General features: G+C 41.9%; 1 protein-coding gene and 1 non-coding gene across 3 annotated transcripts; one reads left to right on the top strand and one right to left on the bottom strand.

The window, feature by feature from the left end:
* Positions 1 to 466: 466 nt before the first annotated feature.
* Positions 467 to 24,641, bottom strand: RINT1 (RAD50 interactor 1). Of its 2 annotated transcripts, none has more exons than XM_066634306.1 (16): positions 24,565 to 24,641; positions 19,164 to 19,244; positions 18,609 to 18,676; positions 15,959 to 16,154; positions 13,989 to 14,230; positions 12,007 to 12,180; positions 11,772 to 11,924; positions 10,639 to 10,795; positions 8,718 to 8,828; positions 8,371 to 8,596; positions 7,000 to 7,137; positions 5,780 to 5,979; positions 5,266 to 5,480; positions 3,762 to 3,942; positions 2,180 to 2,298; positions 467 to 1,590 (listed from the first exon to the last, which is right to left on the bottom strand). In XM_066634306.1, the coding sequence occupies exons 2-16, from the start codon at positions 19,209 to 19,211 to the stop codon at positions 1,359 to 1,361; spliced, it is 2,460 nt and encodes an 819-aa protein (XP_066490403.1). In that variant the 5' UTR covers positions 19,212 to 19,244; positions 24,565 to 24,641; the 3' UTR covers positions 467 to 1,358. The 2 variants fall into 2 exon arrangements, with proteins under 2 accessions (XP_066490403.1, XP_066490405.1); XM_066634308.1 differs by having other exon boundaries at positions 18,609 to 18,673.
* On the top strand, positions 14,911 to 15,100 carry LOC136657958 (U2 spliceosomal RNA). The gene has a single exon (XR_010794768.1). It is a non-coding gene; the product is annotated as a U2 spliceosomal RNA (small nuclear RNA).
* Positions 24,642 to 24,734: the final 93 nt, after the last annotated feature.

The raw sequence follows: 24,734 nt of genomic DNA, 5'->3' as shown, positions 1-24,734 counted from the left end.
ACAGCCACAATGTTACAAATGCTGCTACTGGCTGAGATGCTATCAAACATTTGTATCGACATCACTAATTGGCTTATCGCCCAAGGGCTTGTTGGCAGCAATCATGAGCCCACGGTAAAGTGAATCGCTTACTGCAGCAGTTCCCAACATTTTTAGAGGCTGCTATCCGATTTATACATGTCAAGGGGTCTGGCTATAATGGTGATTGGGAACAGTGCTTCCCCCAGCGCCTTGTTTAACACTTGATGCACATAGCCTATCAGTTTCACAAGCCACCCAAAATTGAGTCATGACTCACGGATTGGGAACCGCTGACTTATTGTATAGTAAAACTTGTTTTACTGCAGAGAGTCCATTGTAAAGTGATTTGTAAAGTGAACCCATTGTAAGGCAGGGGTCCACTGTATATTACATGTTTAAGAATCTGGATGTGGAGAATCCCTGCAAAATCATATTTAACACACAATTATTTATATTATAGATATTTATTCAACAGGAACACATCAGTCCATCAGATGGAATGTAAAGTTGTTAATCACACATTCTTTACACATTTGTAAACTCGATCACAGCTATAACCACAGGAAGAAGGTAGAGCGATTCTCCAGCACATCACCTGCAGCACGTTTTGGTTTGCTAAGCATACAGCTTGCTGGATTCTTCACTGGGGAGAAAGGCTGGTAACCACAAAATATACTACAGACAATGCTGACTCTCACAGAACCTGCTGTCATTAGGGGCCTCACTGCAAAAATGCCTGATGCAATCAGTCTGAAAATTTGTAGACGGAGCCTGAAGTAGAACTGAAGTCCTTTGAAGGACTTAGAAATCAGCTTAGAAATCAGTCCAGCTGTGCCTAGACGAATCTGACTAACAAAACTGCACTTGGGGGACGATGATGACGACAACTCAGCTCTAGCTCTTACTGATAATGCAGTCTAAGACATGCTGAAGAATTAATCAGGTTAGCTTCTACAGCTCCATACAAGAAGCTTGTTTGTATTATATGGGAGGTGTTTGTTTACACCCTCTAATAGAAAGAAAAAGTTTCCCCAATTACCCAGAGATTTGACTGATAAGGTGGTGCTTGTCGAAGTGATGCCAGTCAAGAATATCTTTCAGATAAGCATGCTGTCCTGCAGTGCTACCTGGATGTAGCTGAAATGTAAAGTGGGCAACTATAGACATAACCTATTTTACAACAACTGCAAATACCTTTAAAATTTTGACATATATACATAACTGATTTTCACTCAAAAAGAAGCAACAACTTTTAACAAATGTAATATATGAAATTACATAAGAGCACATATAAGTTTGGCTTTGCTGTTCCAGAATATAATAGTGATTAAGCTCTGTTATTTAACTGAGAAATGAGCATTAGGCCAGTTCGTTCTCAAATTAAGAAGTATCTCAACATCCTGCTGAGCTAACTTGTAAATACCAAGTTCATTTAATGCTGCCATTGCAGTGGGTTGATTTGAATTAAAGATGGTTACAGTTCTGTTGTCAGTGGCTGACTGTAGAACATCTTTCAAGAGCAGGGCTGAGCCAACATTTAAGTTCAGTATAATACAAGCCTCCTTTATGCTGCAGAAGAAAACAAAGAGTTTCAAAATTGGAGAGGAACAGTTTGAAGAGATGATGGCTGGGATCCAAAGAACTGTACAACTGTTCATTCACCTAACCAGGAACTTGGGGTTTGTTTCTCGAGTGACAGGCTGCCCATGCCATTTGGCAAGCCATGCTGAAACAGAAGGATCTTTACAAAGCACTTTGATAACATAGTACTTTGGATCCCAGCCAATAAATTCAGTTATTTCTAGAAGACCAGATGAAGAAACACTATGTTCACAGAAATGAGCCAATATCAGACTATTGTCATAGTTTGTTAGTAAGAACTTTAATACCTTCAGTTTCGTACATCCTGAAATTGTTCCGAGTTTTCCAATATGGTAGCGTATTGCTATTAAGTGATAAAGAGTTTTATATGTCTGAATAATTCGTTCAGATACAAGAGATTACATGCACACTACTTAGGTTTAAAAGCATTCATCTCTCTTAAAAAGTGTTCAGAAAAAGGCAAAGAAAGATACTTTGCAATTCCTTCTTTCGTACAGAAACAAGTGGTTGACAGATTAATTTCTGAAATAAAATTATTTCAGACATGCATACTTACTGTTTGAAATAATTCTCTGGCCTCTTACAGTAATGTGAAAACAAAGGGAAAAGATTCCTAGTCATGTCAAACTGGAGTTGCGCTGCTCCTCCTTCGTTGAAGTGATTGGCCAAAATTATCTATATAGATAGAGAGAATGGTAATCTTCAAAATCACTACAGATTGAGTATCCCCTATCTGAAAATCCCAAATGCCAAAAGTCCAAGGCTTTTGAGTGGCAACATGATGTGGAAAATTCCACATCTGACTCATCTGGGAGAATGGGCAGCAAAATGGTAGATGCGTTTCAATGTAGGTAAAGTGTAAAATAACACACACTGGGGCAAAACCAAACTTTACATGTAGGCTAATGGGGTCTGAGCTGTCTGTGACAGCTCAGGAAAGAGATCTTGGGGTGCTGGTAGACAGCTTGATGAAAGTGTTGACCCAATGTGCAGCAGTGGTGAAGAAGGCTAATTCCATGCTTGAGATCATTAGAAAAGATAATGAGAATAAAAAAGCTAATATTATAATGACATTGTGCAAATTGATGGTATGGCTGCACCTAGAGTACTGTGTTCAGTTCTGCTCCCCACATCTTGAAAAGGATATAGTGGAACTAGAAAAGCTGCAGAAGAGAGCGACCAAAATGATTACTGGGTTGGGGCACCTCCCTTATAAGGAAAGGTTGCAGCGCTTGAGGCTCTTCAGACTCCAAAGAGACACCTGAGAGAGGGTATGATTGAGATGTATAAAATTTTGCAGGGGATCGATAGAGGGGTGCTCTTTTTCCTCTTACACAACACCAGAAGCAGGGGACATGCACTAAAATTGAGTGTCAGGAAAGTTAGACAAAAGAAAATATTTCTTTACCCAGCATGTAATTAGTCTGTGGAACTCCTTGCCACAGGATGTGGTGATGGTATCCAGCCTAGATGCCTTTAAAAGGGGATTGGACAGATTTCTAGAGGAAAACTCCACCACAGTTTCCAAATCTGTAAACAGTCCGAGATTAGCTGGCCGCTCATTATGAGGGTCAAGTAGGAATTTTTTTGTCATCTGAATTGGCCATGGATGGCCATTTTTTCATTTACCCAAGACTGGCGAGGGAGGGAAGGAATATTCAGTGGGTTTCATGCAATAAAAATTGACCACTGTGTTTAATAAAGTAGCACAAGTTAAACCCAATTGAAATCTGGCGTTTTCACTGGGGGGTGCATGTGTGTGAGCATAAATAGAATACTAGATACAGGGAGGTGGCAGCAAGATGCAAGTATCTTGTAGTCTTGTGTGTGCTCCCTGAGGCATCTAGTGGGTCACTGTGAGATATAGGAAGCTGGACTAGATGGGCCCTGGGCCTGACTCAGCAGGGTTCTTATACTGTAGTGAAAATGCAGGTGCACAACAATTTATTCAGTATCCCCAAGGGAAAAATTACCTTCAGGCTACGTGTATAAGGTGTTTATAAAACAAAATTCTTGTTTAGACTTGGGTTCCTTCTGAAACCTGAAACACTTCTGGTCCCAAGCATTTCAGATAAGGGTTATTTCAACCTGTAGTATATTTACTGTTAAAACATCAGTCACACATTACTATTACTTACTTCCTGATAGATGAACAAATCCACTTTCTCTGCAAGTATTTGCCAAAAGGTTTTGAACAATGAGTAACAAAGCTGCTGCTCTAGTTGTAGCAATCGATCTCGCAAGGTCAACAGCAGTGGGCAGGCTGTGCTTGACAAAGACATTACTGCCTGTTCTGATTGGGCTGGCAAAGAGAGCCACCTAAAAGAAGCAGAAAATAGTAACTGCAAAGAATCTTAAAAACTGATTCTGCCATCACCAGCTTGAGATCTGCCTAAGTGTTTAATCTTTCAAGTTATTCTATGCAGGACTGGTTTGAATTTATGTGTTATAAAATAGTAGTCACAGGTAGATCCCATCCTCAATCACTGGCATTCTGGTTAAAGAATCTCAGGTACCTTAAAGTTGGGAAAGACATGCTTTAAGGACTTAGAAAATCAGCCAGTGAAATGATCGTGTTTTGCCACATACATTTGAAGGAAGGTCTCGCTCTACTTGACAGAACATATGCCTTAATTTCTTCATATATACAAACATCTCACTACTAGTCAACTGGAATGAGGTGTGTCTGGCTAGCTGTCTGTGAGCTGACTGCATGCTGGGGGGAAGCAACATATATATACAAAGCAACACACATGTTGCTATATCATATGACCACTTCTGTTTTAAACAGAGGTAGAAACATGGCTGATTCTTACATAAGTATATCTGCAACTTTATTTAACCCTCTTGAACATTAAAGCTAGTCTTGAAGGCAATGGTGCAGAATGTTCAGTGTTCCAAAGGAGGAAAGCCACTGAGCTAATTCACACAACCATTGTTTAGTATGAATTAACCCAAGGTCCCTTTTCACTCAATGCTCTTGTCGTAAAAGTGATGTTGTGCAAGGGCCCCAAATGGTAATATGCAGATGAGATGGAGAGCCAGGATGACGTAGTGGTTCTAGTATTGAAATTAGACTTGGAAGATCCAGGTTCAAATCTCCACTAAGCCATGAAGTTTCCAGGGTGACTTTGGGCCAGCCACCATCTCTCAGTGTAACCTACCACACAGGATTGTTGTGAGGACAAAAGGAGAGAAGGAACCAAGTATGCCACCCTGAGTTCCTTGGACAAAGAGCAGTATAGAAATGTAAAAAATAAATAAAATAAAAATTGCTACCATTTCCTGAAAAATACTAGAATGCAAAAGATTCTACAGGACACAACAGCTAGCACTTTACAATATTCAATCTTTTCACAATGTGTGAATCCTGAGGGGAAAGGTCATCTCATGGTGACTCACCACAAAAATAATCATACAGGCCACTCCTTTCAGGATAAAACCACTATCAATATTTACACTTCCAAAACCTTTGGTTGCATACCAAAGTTCTGTGGAACCAGGCTGTCCAGTGTTATTTTACAGAGTTTTTCTGGAAAGAGCATAGGCTATATTTTTCATGTTACAATTCCCCTCCTTACTCCTGTCTTCCAGCCTGTGTATGCAACTTGAGAGTTCATTAATAGAAGAACCAAGATTTACCTTTCTTTTCTGTACATCTTGGCGGCATCTTTGACCTCCCTGAAGACATGCTCTACTTGACGAGTCAGCATGTCATGCTTTAGTCGCTCAAGGAGATTAATCATATCATCAAAGACAGAGCTTTCCATAGAAGCCAGGTGTCCCAGCTGTAGCTCACTTAGTGCACTGCTGTTTACACAAGCTTCCAGCTCAGCCTGCTGAAGCTGCAAGAAGAACTACACAGACAGGAACATCTAGCTATGAACAATGCCACCAGAAAGCTTTATACATTTGATTATTATTTATATGGTAAGTTACATAATTCAGACAGCTCTTCTAAAATTTCAGCAACTTGATTTTAAAAACTAGTATGTTTTCTATATTAGATGAAACTGAAACAAATGTCTTTACAGTGGTACAGATGGAAAGCAGTTTTGCACTATTTAAATAGCAGCAGCAGTTTTGCAACAATATATTTAGATTTCATTTTCGTAATCCACAAATGAAATGCCAATTATGTAAAATGATTACTTACAACATTATCAGCCCAGTCCGCTAGCACAGTTGCAATGTAGTTAACGGCATTCAGGATTGCACAGTACCGAAAGGCTAAAGGTGCTCTGGTCTCTTCCTTCATAACCTGAGTTAGACGTATCCTGAAATCATCCACCAAATCTTTCTGCAGCTCTAAGAACTGTAGCTTTCTAGCAGCTGTAGGAAGATTCTTATACCTATCTATGCAGAAAATCACAAAAAGAAAAGAAGTTTTTACAAATATAAGTTATTTAAAAGCTGATCTAATAGCTACAAAAGAATCCATCTCCCCTAGACTTACTTTTACTTGGTCCTATGTAAGGAATTTGAATGATTTACAATAAATTTGCATATATTTTGTATTTTTGCACAGCTGTCCTTGTGTTAATTCACACATTTGCCTCACTTTATTGTCTCCTGCTGTGCCAGGGAAGGAACATTTTTAGTAGCTGCAATATTGGAAACCTGTTTGGCTGAGATGCACAGGCCAGCTATCATTCTACCAGAAGGCATTCTGAAAAATGTTGGCACCATGTTCTCTTACTCATGCAGTTCAACGAAGAAATTGACCACTAACATAACAAAATAGTCATATCAATCTGAAATAGAGTGATGTTGCTTCATGTTACTCAATCCATTATATACCTGCTTGTCACACACTAAAAACAAATGTGCCAAGATGAACAGTGGGGTTGCTCTTTTTTAGGTTTCTGAAAATTCCTGGCTTGTGTTGTCATGGAAGGGATTTCCCCTACCCTCTACTCTTCACAGCAGCCCCATTTATGTCTGCACCCCACTTCTGGGATTCCTCATTCTCTCTGCAGCTTCAGGCTTTTTGGAGGGGTGCAGAGGGTCTGCTGGGTTGGTGAGGAAAATAAATCACGTACAAGCTTTTTTCTGCTCCCCTCTTTCAATGCAAATTATTGCAGCAATAAATTGCTAAATATATCCATGCTGACAATTGTGTTAGTTCATAAGATATAAAAAGTCTGATGGCTACATTTTTGAATTATTTGCTAAATTATTCATTATTTTTCAATCAAAAGACAAAAAATCAGGAGGGATGGTATTTCTTCAAAGGCAAGCCCCATTCCATTTCTACATTTTATCCTTTGATGACATCACACACATTGACATGATGCTGATTTTCTTCTTGAATATACATTATGGTTCTTGAATTATTGAGGTACCAAAACCAAATACTTGAAATTTTATAATTACCTGTGATAACCAGCAACAAAGTCATAAAAGTTTCAGCACAATCTGGGACTTTCATTTCATCTACGTCAGTGATATCTTTGTACTGTGATATCCAGGCAGCTTCAGATGAAAGCATAGCATCCATCTTTTGAAGAGCAACTGCCAGACACACAAAAATAATAATGAACTTAAATATTTAAATGTGTTTCCTAAGTTAGTATGATATTTGAAGATTCACATTTTCTTCCCAAAAGCAAACACATTTTTGAAAAGAAAAAATACTCTCCAGCAAATACACCAATTTGAAATCAAAGTTATGATGTGTTGCTTCAACTGCAACTTAACAATTCATTCAAGGAACCTTACTAATGAGCATAAACACTAGTATTAACTTCAAACTATATGATAACTAGGACCAATGGCTCACTAAAATTAAATGAGCTTCCCTGTACCAGCCATTAAAGTCCCACACAATATTACTGTTATAACCACCTTTAAAGCTTCTACAAATAAGGCATGGTAAAAATGATATGATTTTATACCGAATTTTTACAAGTTCTTTACAAACTTTACCTATGTGTAGCACCCAATTACGCAACTTACTGTTAACATTGCTCAAATGTTTATTCCATTTTATCCTTTGCTAAAAGAACATAGGCTTTGAACCACTGTCAGCTTTACACACAGTTTAAGAAACTCTCACCATCCCAAGAAGAAAGGGGGAAATTAGGAACTATTCATTTTATATCAGGTTCCTTTCACTACCACCCTTTCTTCTCTACCTCCTGGACAAGAACAACAGTAATAAAGCAGTACTTATGCAGAAGTCTGAGCATGGATCTGTCAAGAAAGCAAAGGCAGCTCAGAGGTCCCCCACATGATCTTTGGAGTTGCTTCTGTTCTCTTGATCAGTGATCAGCAGCAGCGAAGAGATTTCCTCAAAATGCTCAGATTATGCAATACAGAGCACTTTGGCACACAGTCTCAAAGAAGTAGGTTCTATTGTACTCTATATTTGACAACTGATATTCCTGGGCCACACTCTGCCTCCTTGTGGCCACCAATTAGACCCCTGACATTCATTATGACTATTATTATTTTTATTTTAGTTCCATCTAAAATGTAGTTTATTTTTATCCAATCTTTTTGTAAGAAAGATAGTAAGGTGACTTTTTAAAATAAATATCTCTTGCCTTCAAAAGCCCATGAAACAACACTAGAGGGGGAAAAAAGGTGTGATCAAACCACATTTGTCACTCTAGTTGCAAACATGAAGAGAATAATTTTATATTTTCTAGCCATCTGTCTTGTTTGTACTCAATATAGCTATTCACAAAGGTAAGGAGTTTTGGATTGTTTTGAACCAAGCCAGTCACCCCAGTAGCATCTTACATTTTCTTTCCACAGTTAACCATCTTTGAAAACAGGTTTCTTCTGATAAAATGTGCATACAACTGGGAAAGCTGCTGAGATATCCATGAACAGCATGTAGCTCTCTCTCAAACAGAAGTACCTCATCCACTAGATGACAGAAGAGATTGTCATCATACAATAAGCAAGGAATATCAGCAGCCAACTTCTCCAGGATCAGCATCACCAAAGCTCGGGAAAATTCCAGCTTAAGAAGATGATAAAATTAAGAAGATAAAAATATCATCAATTAAGATAAAAACTGGAGATAGCAGAATGCTAGACTTTCTAATATTTTCAGTATCAGAATGCTGAATACGCATGCTTACTCTTGCGTTCACAGGAGAGCCTGCCTTGTCCAATACTGGTTGGATTCTGTCTTCTAGAAATTTGGCATGGTTTCCAATCCACATGAGCACCTGGGTTAAGTACCATTCAGGCTTTTGAGGAAGAAAAAGTGAAGAATCAGAATACAGTAGAGCAGCATTTCTCAAAGGGTTCTCCTGGGAGCCCTGGCGCTCCCCAAGATGCCTTCGGGGGCTCCACAAGCATACCGTAAGTGGCTACCATCTGCTCAGTGCTACACCAGCACTCTGGAGGTCCCTGAGGCTCCACACGTGTGCTAGCGAGGCTTGCTGAGATTCTGTTTAGGAGCATAAAGGGCTGTGGAGACCAAAAGTTTGAGTACTGCTGCAGCTGAGAAAAACAGCAAATCTTTCTCACCACATTGCTCCATATAATGCCTCACATCACAAAGTTTGCTGGGTTGGTTTTCCTTTAGCAGCCCATCACTGAACCCCCTAAATTGCTTTTGATGCTTTCACAAACTGAAATGATGGTACAGAGACTGCTTAAAAAATAAAGGATTTGACAAATACAGTATGTGCATGGTGTTGCTTTTATGCATCATAGCCCTGCTCCAGCCAAGGATGCCCATGAAAAGACATAATAAATGGAGTATCAGAGCCACAGGTCTACAGGATATAACAAAAGCCAGTGTGAACAGCAAAAACCTAGACCGGTGCTGGACAATCTGTCACAGTAATGTTTTAGAAGACATGCAGATTGCTCAAGTACGTAATTTATTGCACTGCTTTTGCACCCATTAGCTAGAGCACAGTAACAAAGAAACAGATTTTAAAGAACTATCTACAGTGAGTTATCTTCATACGTAAATTCACTACCTGCGTATCTGCGAGGAGCAGAACTGACACCTACCTCATGTTTTCCACACCTCTGTTCTCAGCTATCCACAAGGGACAACTTGAAGAGGAAGCAGTTTAGAGTAAACTGCTTGTTCTCCACACCAGTTTGTTAGAGCTAATAAGCAGGTGCAGAGAACAAGCAGACTGCTCCAAACTGCTAACAAGGACTCCGCATTTAAAGTGGTCTGTGTTGGTTGCAGGCACCGCACTGAAGGTGCCTGCTGCCTCCAGAAGATCTCTGTTGGATTGAGGAAGCCAGAAGAGACCTTCGTGAGGCTGCAGGCATCTTCAAAGTGGCGCCCATGAGCAGCACTGACCAATTTAAACTGGCAGAGGGAGGCTTATGAAACTTCCACTTGCCATTTAAAGGGATCTGACCTAGCCCCCTTGCACCTAACCCCACTGATCTCACAGGATCAATGATTCAGTATCTCCAAATCTGCTGTCCATTAGATTTTCTTGGAACCTAATCCTAGCAGATGAGAAATGACTGCATGTATTTTTAACTTGTAGTTCTGCAAGTTAAAAGGTTAGAGCAGTATTTCTTAACATTTGTCCTCCACCGTACCACTTCACATGATCCATATATTCAAAGTAACTGGTAATGATGTCATCACCAGTTACTTCTAGATTGGGAGGCCAGATGCAATGCAACAAACACCAATAAGAGGCTCAGGGTGAACAGGAGGGCTTTTTCGAGCATGGAAAAGCATGCTTTGGAGCTCTGCCCACCAGGCTGAGCTTCCTGCCACTGTTTGTTGTGTTGCATTCCTGGTCTCACTATTGGGCAGTAGGTGTCCAGGAGACCTGCAAGTACAACCAGACATCACCTCAAGTACCACTGGCGGTACCCATACTACTGGTTGAGAAACACTGGGCTAGAGACTTACCTTGCAAACGAAAGCTAAACATTCAGGGAAGGGACCAGAGACAACAGAGGGAGGCAAACCACGTACAGGTCCCATTCTACTTCCTCCTGCTGAACCAAGCCAATATCAACATATCCTTTTCCCCTCTCAAAAAAAGATTTGGTAGACCAACATACCTTGCTTAAAACATTAGTTTGTCTATTCCCTGTGAAATGATACTTGAATCTTTTCTGAAGAGGAGCCAGCATGATCTGAATAGGAAGGATAATACACGGGGACGGAGGAAGAACATATTTTTCTGGTAGCTGCTTTGGTTTGGTTAATAGTTCATCTCTGAGAGTTGTAGAGTCAAAGGAAAACATCATTACAGACAGGAGCTTACAGAACTGGATTCTACCCAAACAGCTCATTGCATGAACAAGAGACACTTCTACTCGTGCGGAGGGGAAGGTGTCTCTGCCAGTTCCCCCATCCTGCTACAGCCCCCCCATCATATCCCACACTGTTTTAAAGAATGCCCCCATCCTTCAATAAAAAATTTTAAGAACACACAGAGGTAAAAGGGAGGGAAAGGAAGGGAAAAGCCCCACTGCATGAACAGAATTCTGCTTGTGCCTCTGGATCCAAGTCAGAACTTTTTTTTAATGCAGAGTTGAGTTCCAACAGAAAACATATTGGTCAGTTAATGATCTTTTTTTTTTAAGGATACAAATACAAAAAAAATGTACAGACGGGCCTCCATATCTGCGGATCTAGGGCCTCCCATGCACCCATTAATATTGCTTAGATCAGGGGTCTCTAAACTTTTCTGCAGAAGGGCCGCATCAAATATCTGGCACTGTGTCGAGGGCTGGGGAAAAAATTAAATATAAAATTTAAATAAATACATTAGAGATGGAACTTAGATGAATGACTGAATGGACTCAGATGTCCAGGATTTCTCCAAGCACCAACACAGCCCAAGAAATAAAGCACACACACTTAAATGGACCCCCATTTCCCCACCCCACAAGCACAACTCTGGTTGTGTTTGGTTACTGGCCAGAGGCTCTCAGGGGATCAGAGGCTGGCCGCGGGTCGAACAGAAGCTCTCTGTGGGCCAAATCTGGCCCCCAGGCCTGGGTTTGGAGACCCCTGGTTTAGATCCTTACTGGAGTGAAAAGGTATTTGCTTTTACAGGTTGCTATAAGCTTTCAAGCTTATAGTAATGCATAGGCAGGCTGCCAGCAGCTTGAATGCTTGAAGAGACTTAATTGACACTAACAGGAAACAGTTAACTTTCTGAAAAGGAATTATTTTAAAAGGATACGACGTTTGCAGTTTCAGAAGTTGAAAAAACAGCGCCTCCAAATTATTGTATACCTCTGGGGCACTGGCTGGTGATGTAGCCAAATCAAAAGGCTGGGATTGTGCTGGTCCAACAAATGGCCAATGAAGGTGAGTTAGAATCTCCTCAAAATCACTGCAACAGAAGAACATACACCATTACTATGACCCAGCAATCTAATACTAAAAATAAGAAAATTATTTCATATATTCCTTACCTTGACAGTTTGTCCTTCAGGATCTTGTGCCAGAACTGAACAGTAGATCTGACAAAAGTAAGAAGATGAGTACAAGACGACTCCTGAAGCTTGATATCCAATTCAGCCATGGATGCAAGAGTGGTAGCAGCCTCTGGAACGTTGTTGGTCATAAGGTACTGCTGAATGTTGTCACTAGAAAAGACAACAAACACCTAGCCAACACGCGAAGAATTTTGCTATTTTATTATCATTTCTTTATATGCTTAAATGTTGCTTAAGAACATAACTATCATAATTAATTAAATAACATAATTATCAACTGCAACCAAAAAAATCACATTGACTTTTTATTTAAATGGCCTGCTGTTGCACTTGCAGCTAGGAGTCAATGAAACACCAAAATAAACTTCCACTTATTAATTAAATATATATGCCAAGGCACCCAAGCCAGATCACGAGAGAGATAAAAACAATGGCCATGAAAAATAAAAACACACAACAACCACAGAAAACAGACACCAGCACATTAAGCAGAAAAAAGAGAATGCACTATAAAAACAGTTTAAAATTATTTCAAATTTTGAAAGTCTGTCTGAACCTATCACCAAAGCAAAGTACAAAGCCACAGAATAAATTTTTCACAGGATCCCCCCCATGTAGCATTTTTTTTTAACACAGACACCACCTCATGTGACTCAATACCAGATAAATCCAAGTACTACACAACAGGGGCATGTGGTGGGTGGGGAGGTAGGTGAGGCACAGCCTCCCCACCAGAGTCCTTTGAAAAGTGCTGCTGCGTGTCAGGTGTGCAAGCACACAGTGGCGGTGCTTTTCAAAGGCCTCCAGTGAGGAGGCTCTGCCTCACCTGCCTCCCCACCAACCACATGTCCCTGCTACACTGAACAAATTTTATTCATCACTCTTCTATTAAAATCTATTAACTCAAAATCCCACACAAATCATATTTTTGTTGAGTATGACGTTGAGGTATTTTTAACCATTTAAATGAACATAGTAAAACTCTAGTAATTCAGTACCTAATTGACTTGGGCAGATTCCTAAGCTTGCTGGCCCCTGCGCAGGTATGGTCATGCCTGGCCTGGCAACAGTGTTGTCAAGATAGTCTATGATAGCTGCTCAGGGATAACCCAAGGAGCTTGGCAGCAGAGTACCCACTGTAGCAACCATGGCATTACAGCAACAGGGACACTAGACCCAGAAATCAGGGAGTGTGAAATAGCACTGCCTGATAGTCACATTTCCGATAATCTAGAGTCACCTATAACCTAGATTATCAGAATTCATACTATTTAAAACATTCAAAGGTTCAGCTTTTCCAGAAGCTCAAAACAGCTTAACTACCATTTAAAGCTGCGATACAAAACCATAAATTGGCATGCACACACACACCAACAAGGAGCCCTAAACAAAACAACAGAATATGTCATCCACAGACTTCCAACCCTCCCAAGTCAGTTCATAGCCCTTAACCAGACTGGCCAAAATGTCAAAATAGGAACAGCTAGAAACTCTTCCATTTGCAGCAACCTCATATCACAGGGTAAAGATATCAACACTTTAGAAAATACTTGGAGAAGTGATTGAGAATTCTGGGATAAGCAATTTAACAAATTTTTATCAAGCCCAACTCACTGAGTTCTGCAGTTTGCTAAGAACATGTGCCTCAATCTGATCAGATGGGGCACAATCTATGGCAATGGGCCTGTACTATACAGTTTCCTTTTTGATCCAACAGCTGAGGCAGTGACTGACGGAATTTTAACCTTTTTGAAAAACTCTGTGATCAGCGATTAAGAGGAAGAGCTGGAGGCAAGATTCATCTCCTCACTTCTTCCCACACACAGGTTCTCTGCAGGATTTAAACCTTTTCAAAGGGGCTCCACACATGTGCCTTTGGATTGGGGCACATAGTTATTGGCAATATTAAACCTTTCACTATGTGCAAAGGTCATAAGATAATTAGGGATGGTATTTACCTTAATTCCTCTATTTGTGAAATCCATTTTAAATAAGCAAGGTGTCGTTCAACTTCTTTTATCTGACCTATCAACACACCAAGATCTTCCATCCATGGTTCAGAAGTCAACAGGTGATTATTAATTGAATCATACAAAATGCTTTCATTCTCTAGAAGCTGACTGAGGGACATCTTAGAATCCTCTGCATTCTTTAAGGCCTTCTGAATTCTTTTCGGAACTTCAGATGAAACAGTAAGCACCTATCCAGATTATATAAACATATAAAACAACAGGCTCAATACTTTGTATGGCATTTTCATTATATGATGCAAATACTACTGATTTATAACATTGACCCAGTTCAGATTGATATTGAAAGTAGGAATTTCAATACAAGAAAGGAGTCTTGGATTGCATAGACATGGTCCTCCCAATCATCTTCTCCTGCTCACTAGCTTCTCTTTGCCTTGGGAGCATATTCACTTTCATTAAACCCAGGTCATTCGTATCAGCAGTCAGATAAGAACTCTTATGGGGGGGGCAGAGTTATGCATGAGAAGAAAAGGCACAGGGAGGATTCAATCCGACAGTCCAATCTATAAATCCTAGTTTCAATTATTTGAACCCTCCCTTAATCTTTGCTTCACAAATGACTATAAGAAACTCTATAGTTCTGCTTTTTTCTCCTAAATTTTATTCCATTGTTGAAATTCTCTCCAAGAAAAGGGAGAATTTGTCTTCATCTTGCAGAATCCACCTTAGAATGAGACAGATCAAAGAGAGACAGCGGTCTAAATGCTGATCGAAAACTGGAAGCAGCTTCCAATAAGGGATAAGTGCTGTTTACAGCAAGGGAGAGGCCTGTAGAAAGGGCTGCAAAACCCCTGCACCCTGCAGAAGGCCAGTGCTGCACCCAGGTGAGTCCAAAATCCCTATGGCTATCGCTTCTCAGCCTAATGGCTAAGATCAAGGATAGTATCTGTTCTTATCAGCTTAATCTCTGATATACCCTTAATTTGAGGGTTGTACATTAAGTGGATTTTTGTAAAATGGATTTAAATTAAGAGCTTGCTCTGTTTATTCCATGCATAAGCTTGGTATTGCAGTGACTCCTAGCTTGGGAAAAAAAATCCCTATGGCCGCAGCAGTGGCATAATTGCTACAGTGCTGCTGCTGCCATCCCTGCAGGGCCACTCCCCTTAAGAGGGAATGTCCTGCTTCCAGTTCCCTGATTGGTCACAAGCCAGCAGTTTGGGAATTACTGCTTTAAACAGCTTATCAACAGCTCAAGTACATATGAATTAAATATTTTCAAAATACACACAAGTAAAAAAAGCATTTCTATCTAGATGTACCGTACTTAAATAGCAATAGAAATAACTGAAGATTTAACAGAACAGATTAAAAAGGAAACACATCAGCATTAACAAAGGGCTTGAAGTATAGAATAGTATCCAAAGGTTTTTCTTCCTCCAGGGCAAGGACTCGTTCTTCAGAATAAGGGAAACTGTGGCTGCTACCCAAAGAAAAGTTGTATGAAAACATAAAACACATGCTGGTGTAAATGCACAATAAAAAAGGGGAATCACATTAACTATGTACAGTCGATGCACAGGAGGTGAATGGATCTCAGCAGTCTTGCCTTCTTTTCACACACTGGACATGTTTTGATAGGATCTACAAACACAGATACTATAGCAGTACAGAAGCACTGTACTATGTGCAAGCCCAATCTACACAACTAAAAAAAAAGAAAGCTCTCACCATGGTTTAAGGGGGAAGGTTCACATGGACCTTCCACATGGACTACATGCAATGGATTCTATGCACCCAAGATATACTGAAATGTAATGTCAAACATGTGAACACAAAGCAGGTCTAGCTGTTCTCCCACCATGTGCAGAGTCTGTACCTGGAAAATTGTACAAACATGGCTTTAATGTTTCTGTCATGTCTTTTAACTAACACCCCAGACACACACAACTCACCTGTTCTTCTAATTTCATTTTGTTTTCTGACAGCTGTTCAATAAGTTTTCCAAGCTTGTTCAGAGAATCACAATCATTTCCAACTTCCCTTTCCACAAATTCAGACACATAGAAAGGGATGTCACAGCTTTTTGGGTCTCTAGGAATTTTCTTTTTTCCAGTGTTAATGGCATCCATCTTTGCATCACCCACAGTACTGAATTTTAAAAGACTGTAGTTAATGTACACACAATGCAACTTTTACAAATTCAGTAAGCAGAAAAAATAAGTCAACTAAAAAGTTAGGCTGACACAGATAACACCAAACTATCCCAGGGAAACCTTTAGCTTTACCTATACCTGGGATCAGCAACCTGTGTTTTTAGAGCCGCATGCGGCTCTTTCAGCCATCTGCTCTGGCTCCTGCAGGCTGGGATTTAAAGGGGCAGGATGGGCAGCTGCTGCTCTGGCTCCTGCAGGCTGAGATTTAAAGGGGCAGGATGGGCAGCTGCTGCTCTGGCTCCTGCAGGCTGAGATTTAAAGGGGCAGGATGGGCGGCTGCTGCTTTCCCCTTGGGGGGAGCGGGAGATTGTTTTGTGCTGCGGGGGAGAGAAAGGGGGGCTTGGCCGCTCCTGCCTGGGAAGATGGTGTGCTGGGGCTTCGCCTGCTCCCGTAATGCGCTGTGCGCCCTCTTCGTCGTGTATATGGTGAGTGTGGCTGACTGCAGCCAGGCTCCCCTCCTGGCTTCCTGCCACCCTGAGTGTGGCTGGCAAGGGGTGGGGGCGCCAGGCGGGTGGGCTTCCAGTGGGGGGTCAGTGGGGGGCGCAGAGGCAGGAGGGGGAGCCCAGGCAGGGCTGCCTGGGTGGGGGGAGGCAGGGGCAGCTCCCAGGAGAGGGCAGAAGGCACCTGCAGTCCCCTTGTGGGCATCTCCTGTGCACACAGCTGTGGGGTGGGGCTTGGCACGGTGAGGCAATGGGGATGACCTCACTTTTGTCTTGTAGGACAATAGGTGAGGCACAGCAGTGGGAGAAGAGGGGAGTGTTGACTTTGCAAGGGTGGGTCGGTGGGGAAGAGGGAGGCTGTGGAAGGGCTGCCTGTGTAACTCCATCTTTACCTTGCTTTTCTGGGGTGCCATGGGGAGCAGGAGGGCAGAGATGGGGCTGTGGGAGCCTTAGAAAGGGGTGCTCTTTCAGGAGCAAGAAAGATGGGGGTTGACCTGGGGAAAATGAAGAGTGCTAAATTCAAGGGTGCCGTCTTAGCATGCACCGTCCCAGTGTGTGCCCAGGGTGACCAGAGGTCCTCTTTTTCCAGGACATGTCCTATTTTTTAGCCCCATGTCCTGGAAAAGAACTTAAATGTCCTGCTTTTCCCGGTGAGCAGGCAACGCATCCCCTCTTGTAATTAATAAATTATATGTAATACAGTTTTAAATTCAATAATAAGTAATTTTAAATTAGGCACATGAGATCAATAATACAATATATAATAAATATATAATCTATATATTGATCAATATATAATCAATATAGATGAGTGTTTTTAGCTTTTATTTTGTGGTCCTACATTTTTGTTCAATATCCTACATTTTGGGGTGACTTGTCCTCTTTTATTCTTATGACATCTGGTCACCCTGTGTGTGCCTCAGAGTGCCGTCTCAGGGCCCAATCCTATCCAGTTTTCCAGTGTCGTTGCAGCCATTCTAATGGGGCATGCACTGCATCTTGTAGTGGGGAGTCAGTCACAGAGGCCTCCTCAAGGTATGGGAACATTTGTTTCCTTACGTCTGGGCTGCATCAGTGCTGGAAAGTTAGATAGGATTGGACCCTCAGTCAAGATATATCTATCTTGACAATAAGTATATTGTCTGGTTAGCACAGGAAGGGGAGCTTGCAGCAGATCATAAAGGTAAAAAAACTGTGTATGCAGTGTTATCTTCATTTTAGATGTCAAAAGGGTTTTGTGGCTCCCAAGGTTTTCTTTTCTCCAGAAAACGGGTCCAAATGGCTCTTTGAATGTTTAAGGTTGCCGACCCCGACCTATACCATTCCAGGGTTAAAGCTACAGCAAACATATGGTAAACGGTTTCTCATCTGCTGTCTCACTTTAACTGACAAAGGTCTATCTGCTTTCTACATGCCAGTTCAACATATAGAAAATAGAGGCTCAGAGGAATATATTATATGTATAGAAAACTAATATAATTTTCTCATCATCTCTTTCAGTCTGGGCTATCCTGGATTGTCTCCCTACTCACACTGCAGCCTGCCCAGTATACTGGCAATTTCAATGGCAAAAAATTCTCAGCAAGAGCCAAGAAATTTAGGTCTGCCCTAAAGATACCAGGATATCCTCCAGTTAGTCACCTCAGTCAAAGTGATCTCCCTACACTTAGTGTCCAGTGTAAGCTTCCAAGTCATTATTTTGAAGAAGTATGTGGGGTTGCAAGGAGCAAAAGAGTTGAAGAATACAGCCCATGGGTTACAATCCAAATGTTCTCATCCTCCATCAGAGAAGAAACCTTTGGATGCAACTCAGTATTCTCTAGGATTATTTCCTGCTTGCTCTGGGGAAGGGGCTAAGATCGTTCCCCAAAATATCTTCCCATGTATCAACACTTCTAGTTGAATATCCCCCAGTAATTACCCTAGAATTGTTCTCTGAGAGTACCCACCAAAGCAGTGGAATTTCTTCGGGACATCCTGTTCCTCCTTCTAGGACATCTTCTCTGTTAGTCTCCTGCTAGGAAATCACAGCATAAGTCAATTTTTTTTTTTGCACTGTTCTGCACCAGCTATCAAGAGCCCCAGGGGCTTTGCTCCCTCCTTGACCTCTGATCACCACCCATTATGTCCATTTTTAGGGAGACAGATTGGAAGCAGTACAACAGCAGCAGCCTGTTCTTGTGATAGCAGAACCAGCTATTTGGATTCAATATGCCATCAAAGACACCATGCCAGGGAAGCAGGAGGAGGAAAGTTTCATCTAGGAACCTCCAAAAATGCATAACTATCTTTCCAAGTAAATGTAATTCTAAATATACTTACTAGAGAGTAAGCAAAATGGGATTATACTTCTGACTAAACATGCATGGGGTTGTATCATACAAATATGATTAATTAGGAAGAAAACTAGTGCTATAGTTCAGAATATATAGATTACACATGCATGTGTCTAGACAGCTAGAGAATATGGAAGAACACTAAAAAGCAAAAAAAAATTAACTTACCTCTCCAGTTATCAAAGACGAATCATTTTTAAATAGGGGCTGTGCCATCTCTAGTACTGCAAACAACAATAGGGGATCGTTCTGCAGCAAAAGATGTTCTACATTTCAGATCATAATTAAAAACTAAGTGCAGTTTATTTGAGTGAACTATTTACTTTAATAGCAGAGGTTATGTTGGAATTAAGCAACAAAATCAAATCACATTCAAGAAAAATATCTTATAAAACTACACTTCTGGTACATGCAAGGCTACAAGCCAATCACACTTACAAGAGAGTAAGTCTCACTGAACTCAGTAGGGCTTACTACTCAGTAAACAAAAGGATTGAGCTAGAGAAGAAATAGCTTCAGTAAAAAGTTGCATACTTTTTGTAGCAAGAACTGTATGGCAGCAAAGCATCTGTTTTCACTTTTTTTGCTAATTTTTTTTTCAATTGATGGGAGTTGCTGCACTCACTGTTTGGTAAATCACCGATTTATTACACTTCTATTGTTAGCAGCACTCTGTAACAACCTGAGAGAACTTGAAAAGGGCTCCTAAAGCCAACTCCTATCAGTACTCATAAAGATATCTGTAAAATACCTATACCAGTGTTATTCAAACTGTGAGGCAGGGCTCCCTGGGGAGGCACCACAAACGTACAGGGGAGACCAGGATGTCCTCTCATAGCGATACAGTCACACCACCTTTCCTGGACAGAATGTGAGCCCCTCTGTCTTCTGCGCTTTTTATTCAAAGCAGAAGAAACCGGGGTTGCTCAGCTGCTCCCTCCGAGAGGGACTGCAAGACTGGCTACTGCTGCTGCTGCCCGCCCTCTTCTCCTCTGGGAGGCTGCTGCCTTCTGTGTTCGCTGCATTGATCCTTGTCTGGTTGGTTCCTAGTTCCCAGCCTGGGATTGCTTCTCATCAAAGTGAAATCTCTCTTTTCAACCCCACCCTCTTCCACTCCCCCCCTTTCGATCCCCAAACCTTCCCGCTTTCCTCCCCCTCCCCAAATAAAACACTTCCTATTTTACCAGTCACCAGGGCTCTTAAAGTTGTTTCCATGGGGGGGGGGGGGAAGGCAAGTACACACTTTACTTGGCCAGGAGCAGGAAAAGCGTACTGTTTTTAAAGTGATTTATTAATCTTGTTGTTTGACTGAAGAAGAAAAGCTGTATTTTTAAAGTGATGAATCTTGCTATTTGAAGGAATACTTATTAGCCCTTGATGAAGTGATTGCCTGTCCAATCCTGTTTACACGTTCCTAAGAGTAAGCCCCACTGACTGTAGAGACTTACTTCAGAGTAGACATTCATAGGATTGAGCTGTGCATCTCCTAGTATAGGAGACAAATCAGCCTCCTAACCAAACCCTTATCAGCTCTGATATATTTTCATGGTCTATTTTTATTTTCCCCACCAGTTGCTGGAAAAATTTAATGTAATTTAATGAATGTAATGTAATGTATTTGCATTTAAAAAATTTAATGTAATTTAATGAATAAAGGGTTCAATCCTATCCAAGGAGAATGGGAGAAATGACTAGTTGGATTGGGGTCCACAGGGGTGTAATGTTGGTCAGACTGGTTGTTCAAAAGTTCATTTGATAAAACAATTCAATTGGTATGCTTACAAAGTTTTAAAAAAAATGAGACCTCCTGGACCAGACAAAATCTACCTACTCCAGCATCCTGTCTCCAACAGTGATCAGCAGCTGCTCATTTATAATGTATATTGCTGTGTATTAATAATATATTTTTAAGATCTGCATTTAATTAATGATATGATTAATATAATTAATATTAATATAGTTAATATTTCTGGTCACTTCCTGTTTAATGTTGTCACTTCCAGCCCTCAGGAATATGATGGGAAGTCATGGCCAACAGCCACAGGGGTCAAGGGAGCCACGGGCTGGAAAAGTTTGAGTACCACTGACCTATACATTTATTAAATTTACCTATTGCTGTGTTTTCCTAATGTCCCTGAGTTTGTATTTCTTGCCTTGTCTACAGCAGCCACAGAGAACAAGGGATTTGTATCTGATTGCTCTCAAACCCAACACATGCTTAGCAGGTATGATCATCTCATTCAAAAAATTGCTTTTTCTCCTTGGCTTTCATCCCTCATCTTATTTTATCCCTCATCCTATTCAATACTATTGTTTAAAAGCATTTTTATTAAGTCTTTTCTAACCCAGTGGGAAAGCTCAAGATGGCTCACAACAGAACATAACACAAAACCAATAAAACATTGCAAAATTAAAACAGTCAGCATCAACAAAAACAAACTGAGCAGCCAATGTAACAATCACGAACCAACTCAATATACACAGAGTGGAAACAAAAATGACAGCGAAATCTTATTATTTGCTAGCAACAGCCCACCAGCACTGTATTCAGATATTCTGTCACCTGTGAAGGCGAGTAGTTCACTGAGCCACACAGGGGTAGGGGAATAGTAACAGAAGCAGAGAGGGAGCATTTCTAGGTGGGGGAGAGAGGAACTGGGGTAGATCATTCCCAGGAAGGGAGTGAGATCGGCAGAAGAGGCCTCTGCTGTAACCTATCCTCCTTCCCAAGTCTGGAAGCCTTACACGGAGCTTCTCAGACTTGTACCAGCAAATTAGTTGAAGCAGATTTGAGCAGCCCCATTGGGAAGGCTGAAGCATTAAATGGGGAAATACCCCAAGGAGACCTCCAGCCTGCACCTAACCTGAGCTACACCTAACAGTGTAGGTCACTCAGCCTAACTGACCAGCACAGGTTAGGATTGGGTTGTAAATTAATTAAAGTAATGGTGAAACAAAAATGTTTTAACAATCCTTCAGAACATCAGCAAAGATGCATTTCATCCCTGACTGGTTTATGGGCTCTCTCTTGATTCAATCAAGGTCATCCACATTTCCAGGATACAGTCTAAAAGTCAGATGACCATAGCATTTATTTATTTATGATCTGACAAACCTGTCCAAGGCTCAATGCACCATGTGGGTAAAGGAAATAGTGTGATCCTGTTAATAACTACAGAAAGAAGTTGTGCAGGCATACACCTTTCAACAAATGCATCTTCATGCTAGAAAACACTGTACCTAGTAACCACCTTGAAGTACAGCTGTTGATAGTCCCAACATTCCACCTCCATTCTCTTGTCAAAGTTTCTGCTATTTCACAGATTCCCTCAGTTCTAAATATGCCTTACTGTCTGAAACCTAGACGTTGTGTTAGCCAATAGCCTACATATTAGGCATGGTAGCGCATTAAAACAGTGGTGATAGAGTTCTGGACTATTCCACTTCAGACTACAATTGGGGAGTCATATTTTAAGACATTTACCCATGCAAACAAACATACATATCTTGATACATGTAGTAAATGAACAGACTGAAGGAAGCGCTTAGTACAGACCTGCCTCAATTTGCATGTTTACTACAGCCAGGGGTTTTTTTGCATGGGGATGGATTCATGACCAGGCCAGAGGGATCCTTTAACATTGGCTCCCATGGAGTCCAGCGCTGGCCTAAGTGTTTTATTCTAAGGCTTTCATGGCCAGTAAGATTAACAATATTAAAACTGTTTGGGCTTGATGGACACGGTTCAATAAAAACTCTCTCTCCTGACATTTTGTCTGCAGCTTTAGCAAGCATTTGAATATTCCAGAATACTCCAAACCATCCTGGTCTCCTGGGAGAAAGCGGCACTTAAACAGATGGTTGGCTTGGTCACTTGCTAAGCTAGGTCACTAATTGGGAGTTTTATTGGAGTGCTTTATGAGCAAATTGTAAGCCACCTTGGGCACCTGCTCTGGTAAGAGAAAAGTGGGGTATAAATTCTTTACAAACAAAACTATGACACAGTCCCACCTTCAGGTTGAAGTGGAATAGTCTGGAATTCTATCACCCCACTTTGTATGTAGACCAGTGGTACCTGAAGTGGTGTCTGGTGGTACTTGCGGGACCCCTGGACACCGCCCAGCAGCAAGACCAGGAACATTACACAACAAACAGCAGTAGGAGGCTTCAAAGCACGGTTTCCAGTGCATGAAAAAGCCCTCTGCTTTGCCTTTGCAGCTGTGACTAGCTCTGAAGGTAGGGGGAGGGGTGCTTTATACCAGTATTCAGACACCTAAAAAACTTAGCATTTTGCCCCCCCTCTGGGAACACCAGTGTCGTCCACCCTGAGCACAGCAGTTTGTCAAATCATATCTGGCCTCCCAAAAGAGAAGTAACTGGCAATGATGTCATCGCCAGTTACTTCTGATAGTACTTGGAATAGGTGAACCATGTGAAGTGGTACAGTGGAGGACAAACGTTGACAGACACTAGTGCAGGCTGTGTGAGGTTGCTTTTTCAAAGAGGAAAGAGGCGGGGAGTAACAGGTGCACATCAGCAATCAGTAGCCAACATGCAACTGAATGTTGGATTAGATGAACCGTAAGAACAGCCCCACTGAATCGGGCCAAATTTGTCCAGCTTCCTGTATCTCACAGTGGCCCACCAGATGCCTCAGGGAGCACAAAAGATTACAAGAGACCTGCAGTCTGGTGCCACTCCTTTGCATCTAGCATTCTGAGGTAGCCTACTTTTAAAACCAGAAGGTTGCACATATCCATCCCGGCTCATAACCTGTGGTGGACTTTTCCTCCAGAAGTCTGTTCAATCCCTTTTTAAAGACATATCGGCCAGGTGCCCATCACCACATCCTGTGGCAAGCGGTTCCACTGACCAATCACAAGCTGGGTAAAGAAATACGTTCTTTTGTCTGTCCTAACTCTCCCGACGCTTAATTGTAGTGGACTTCCCCTGGTTCTGATGTTGGGTGAAAGGGAAAAGAACAACCCCCTATCCACTCAACCAATCCCCTGCATAATTCTGTATGTCTCAATCGTGCCACCCTCACAGGCGTCTTTCTTCTTGAGTGAGACAGATGGACAGAAGGTGTGGATAGACCTTTGATTCGAGCCAGGGCAGCCATTCTGATGACCTTACAGATGTGGACCCCCTCAGTCTAGCAGGGACATGTGGTGGGTGGGGAGGCAGGCGAGGCAGAGCCTCCCCTCTGGAGTCCTTTGAAAAGCAGTGCCACGGTGTGAGACACCCAAGCACCCACAGCCCGCATGCGGGTTGTGGGCGCCTCACATGGTGGTGGTGCTTTTCAAAGGAGTCCGGTGGGGAGGCTTTGCCTCGCGCGCGCCCCCACCCACCACACGTCCCTGCAGTGTAGTCACCCTCTTCCCTCACTGCAGCTGAACGTCCCTGCCACCGTGTCACTGGTAAAGCATGAAGCCAGCTAGCCTCCCCCGTTCACAGCCCGCCTCCCCTTCTTGCCCTGACTGCGACAGCCCCCCTGCCCCCACCCGCTGTGGAACCCTGAACGCCGCTGCATCACAGCGCGCGGCAGCCCCACCACTCGACCACCTACCCATTCACGCGCCTCAAGCCACGCCCCCTTCTCCCCAGCCGACGCGTCGGCAAGCGAACTACAAAATCTCCCGACAGCTGCTAGTCTCGCGAGTCAAGGGCGGGACGCATCGACGACCACGTGACGAAAGCGGCGCAGCCTTTCGACGCAACCATTTCTCCTTCTTGCCT

Source organism: Tiliqua scincoides, chromosome 7 (genome assembly GCF_035046505.1).
Source record: "Tiliqua scincoides isolate rTilSci1 chromosome 7, rTilSci1.hap2, whole genome shotgun sequence".
NCBI lineage: Eukaryota > Metazoa > Chordata > Lepidosauria > Squamata > Scincidae > Tiliqua > Tiliqua scincoides.
This window is presented reverse-complemented; position numbering and strand designations above follow the sequence as displayed.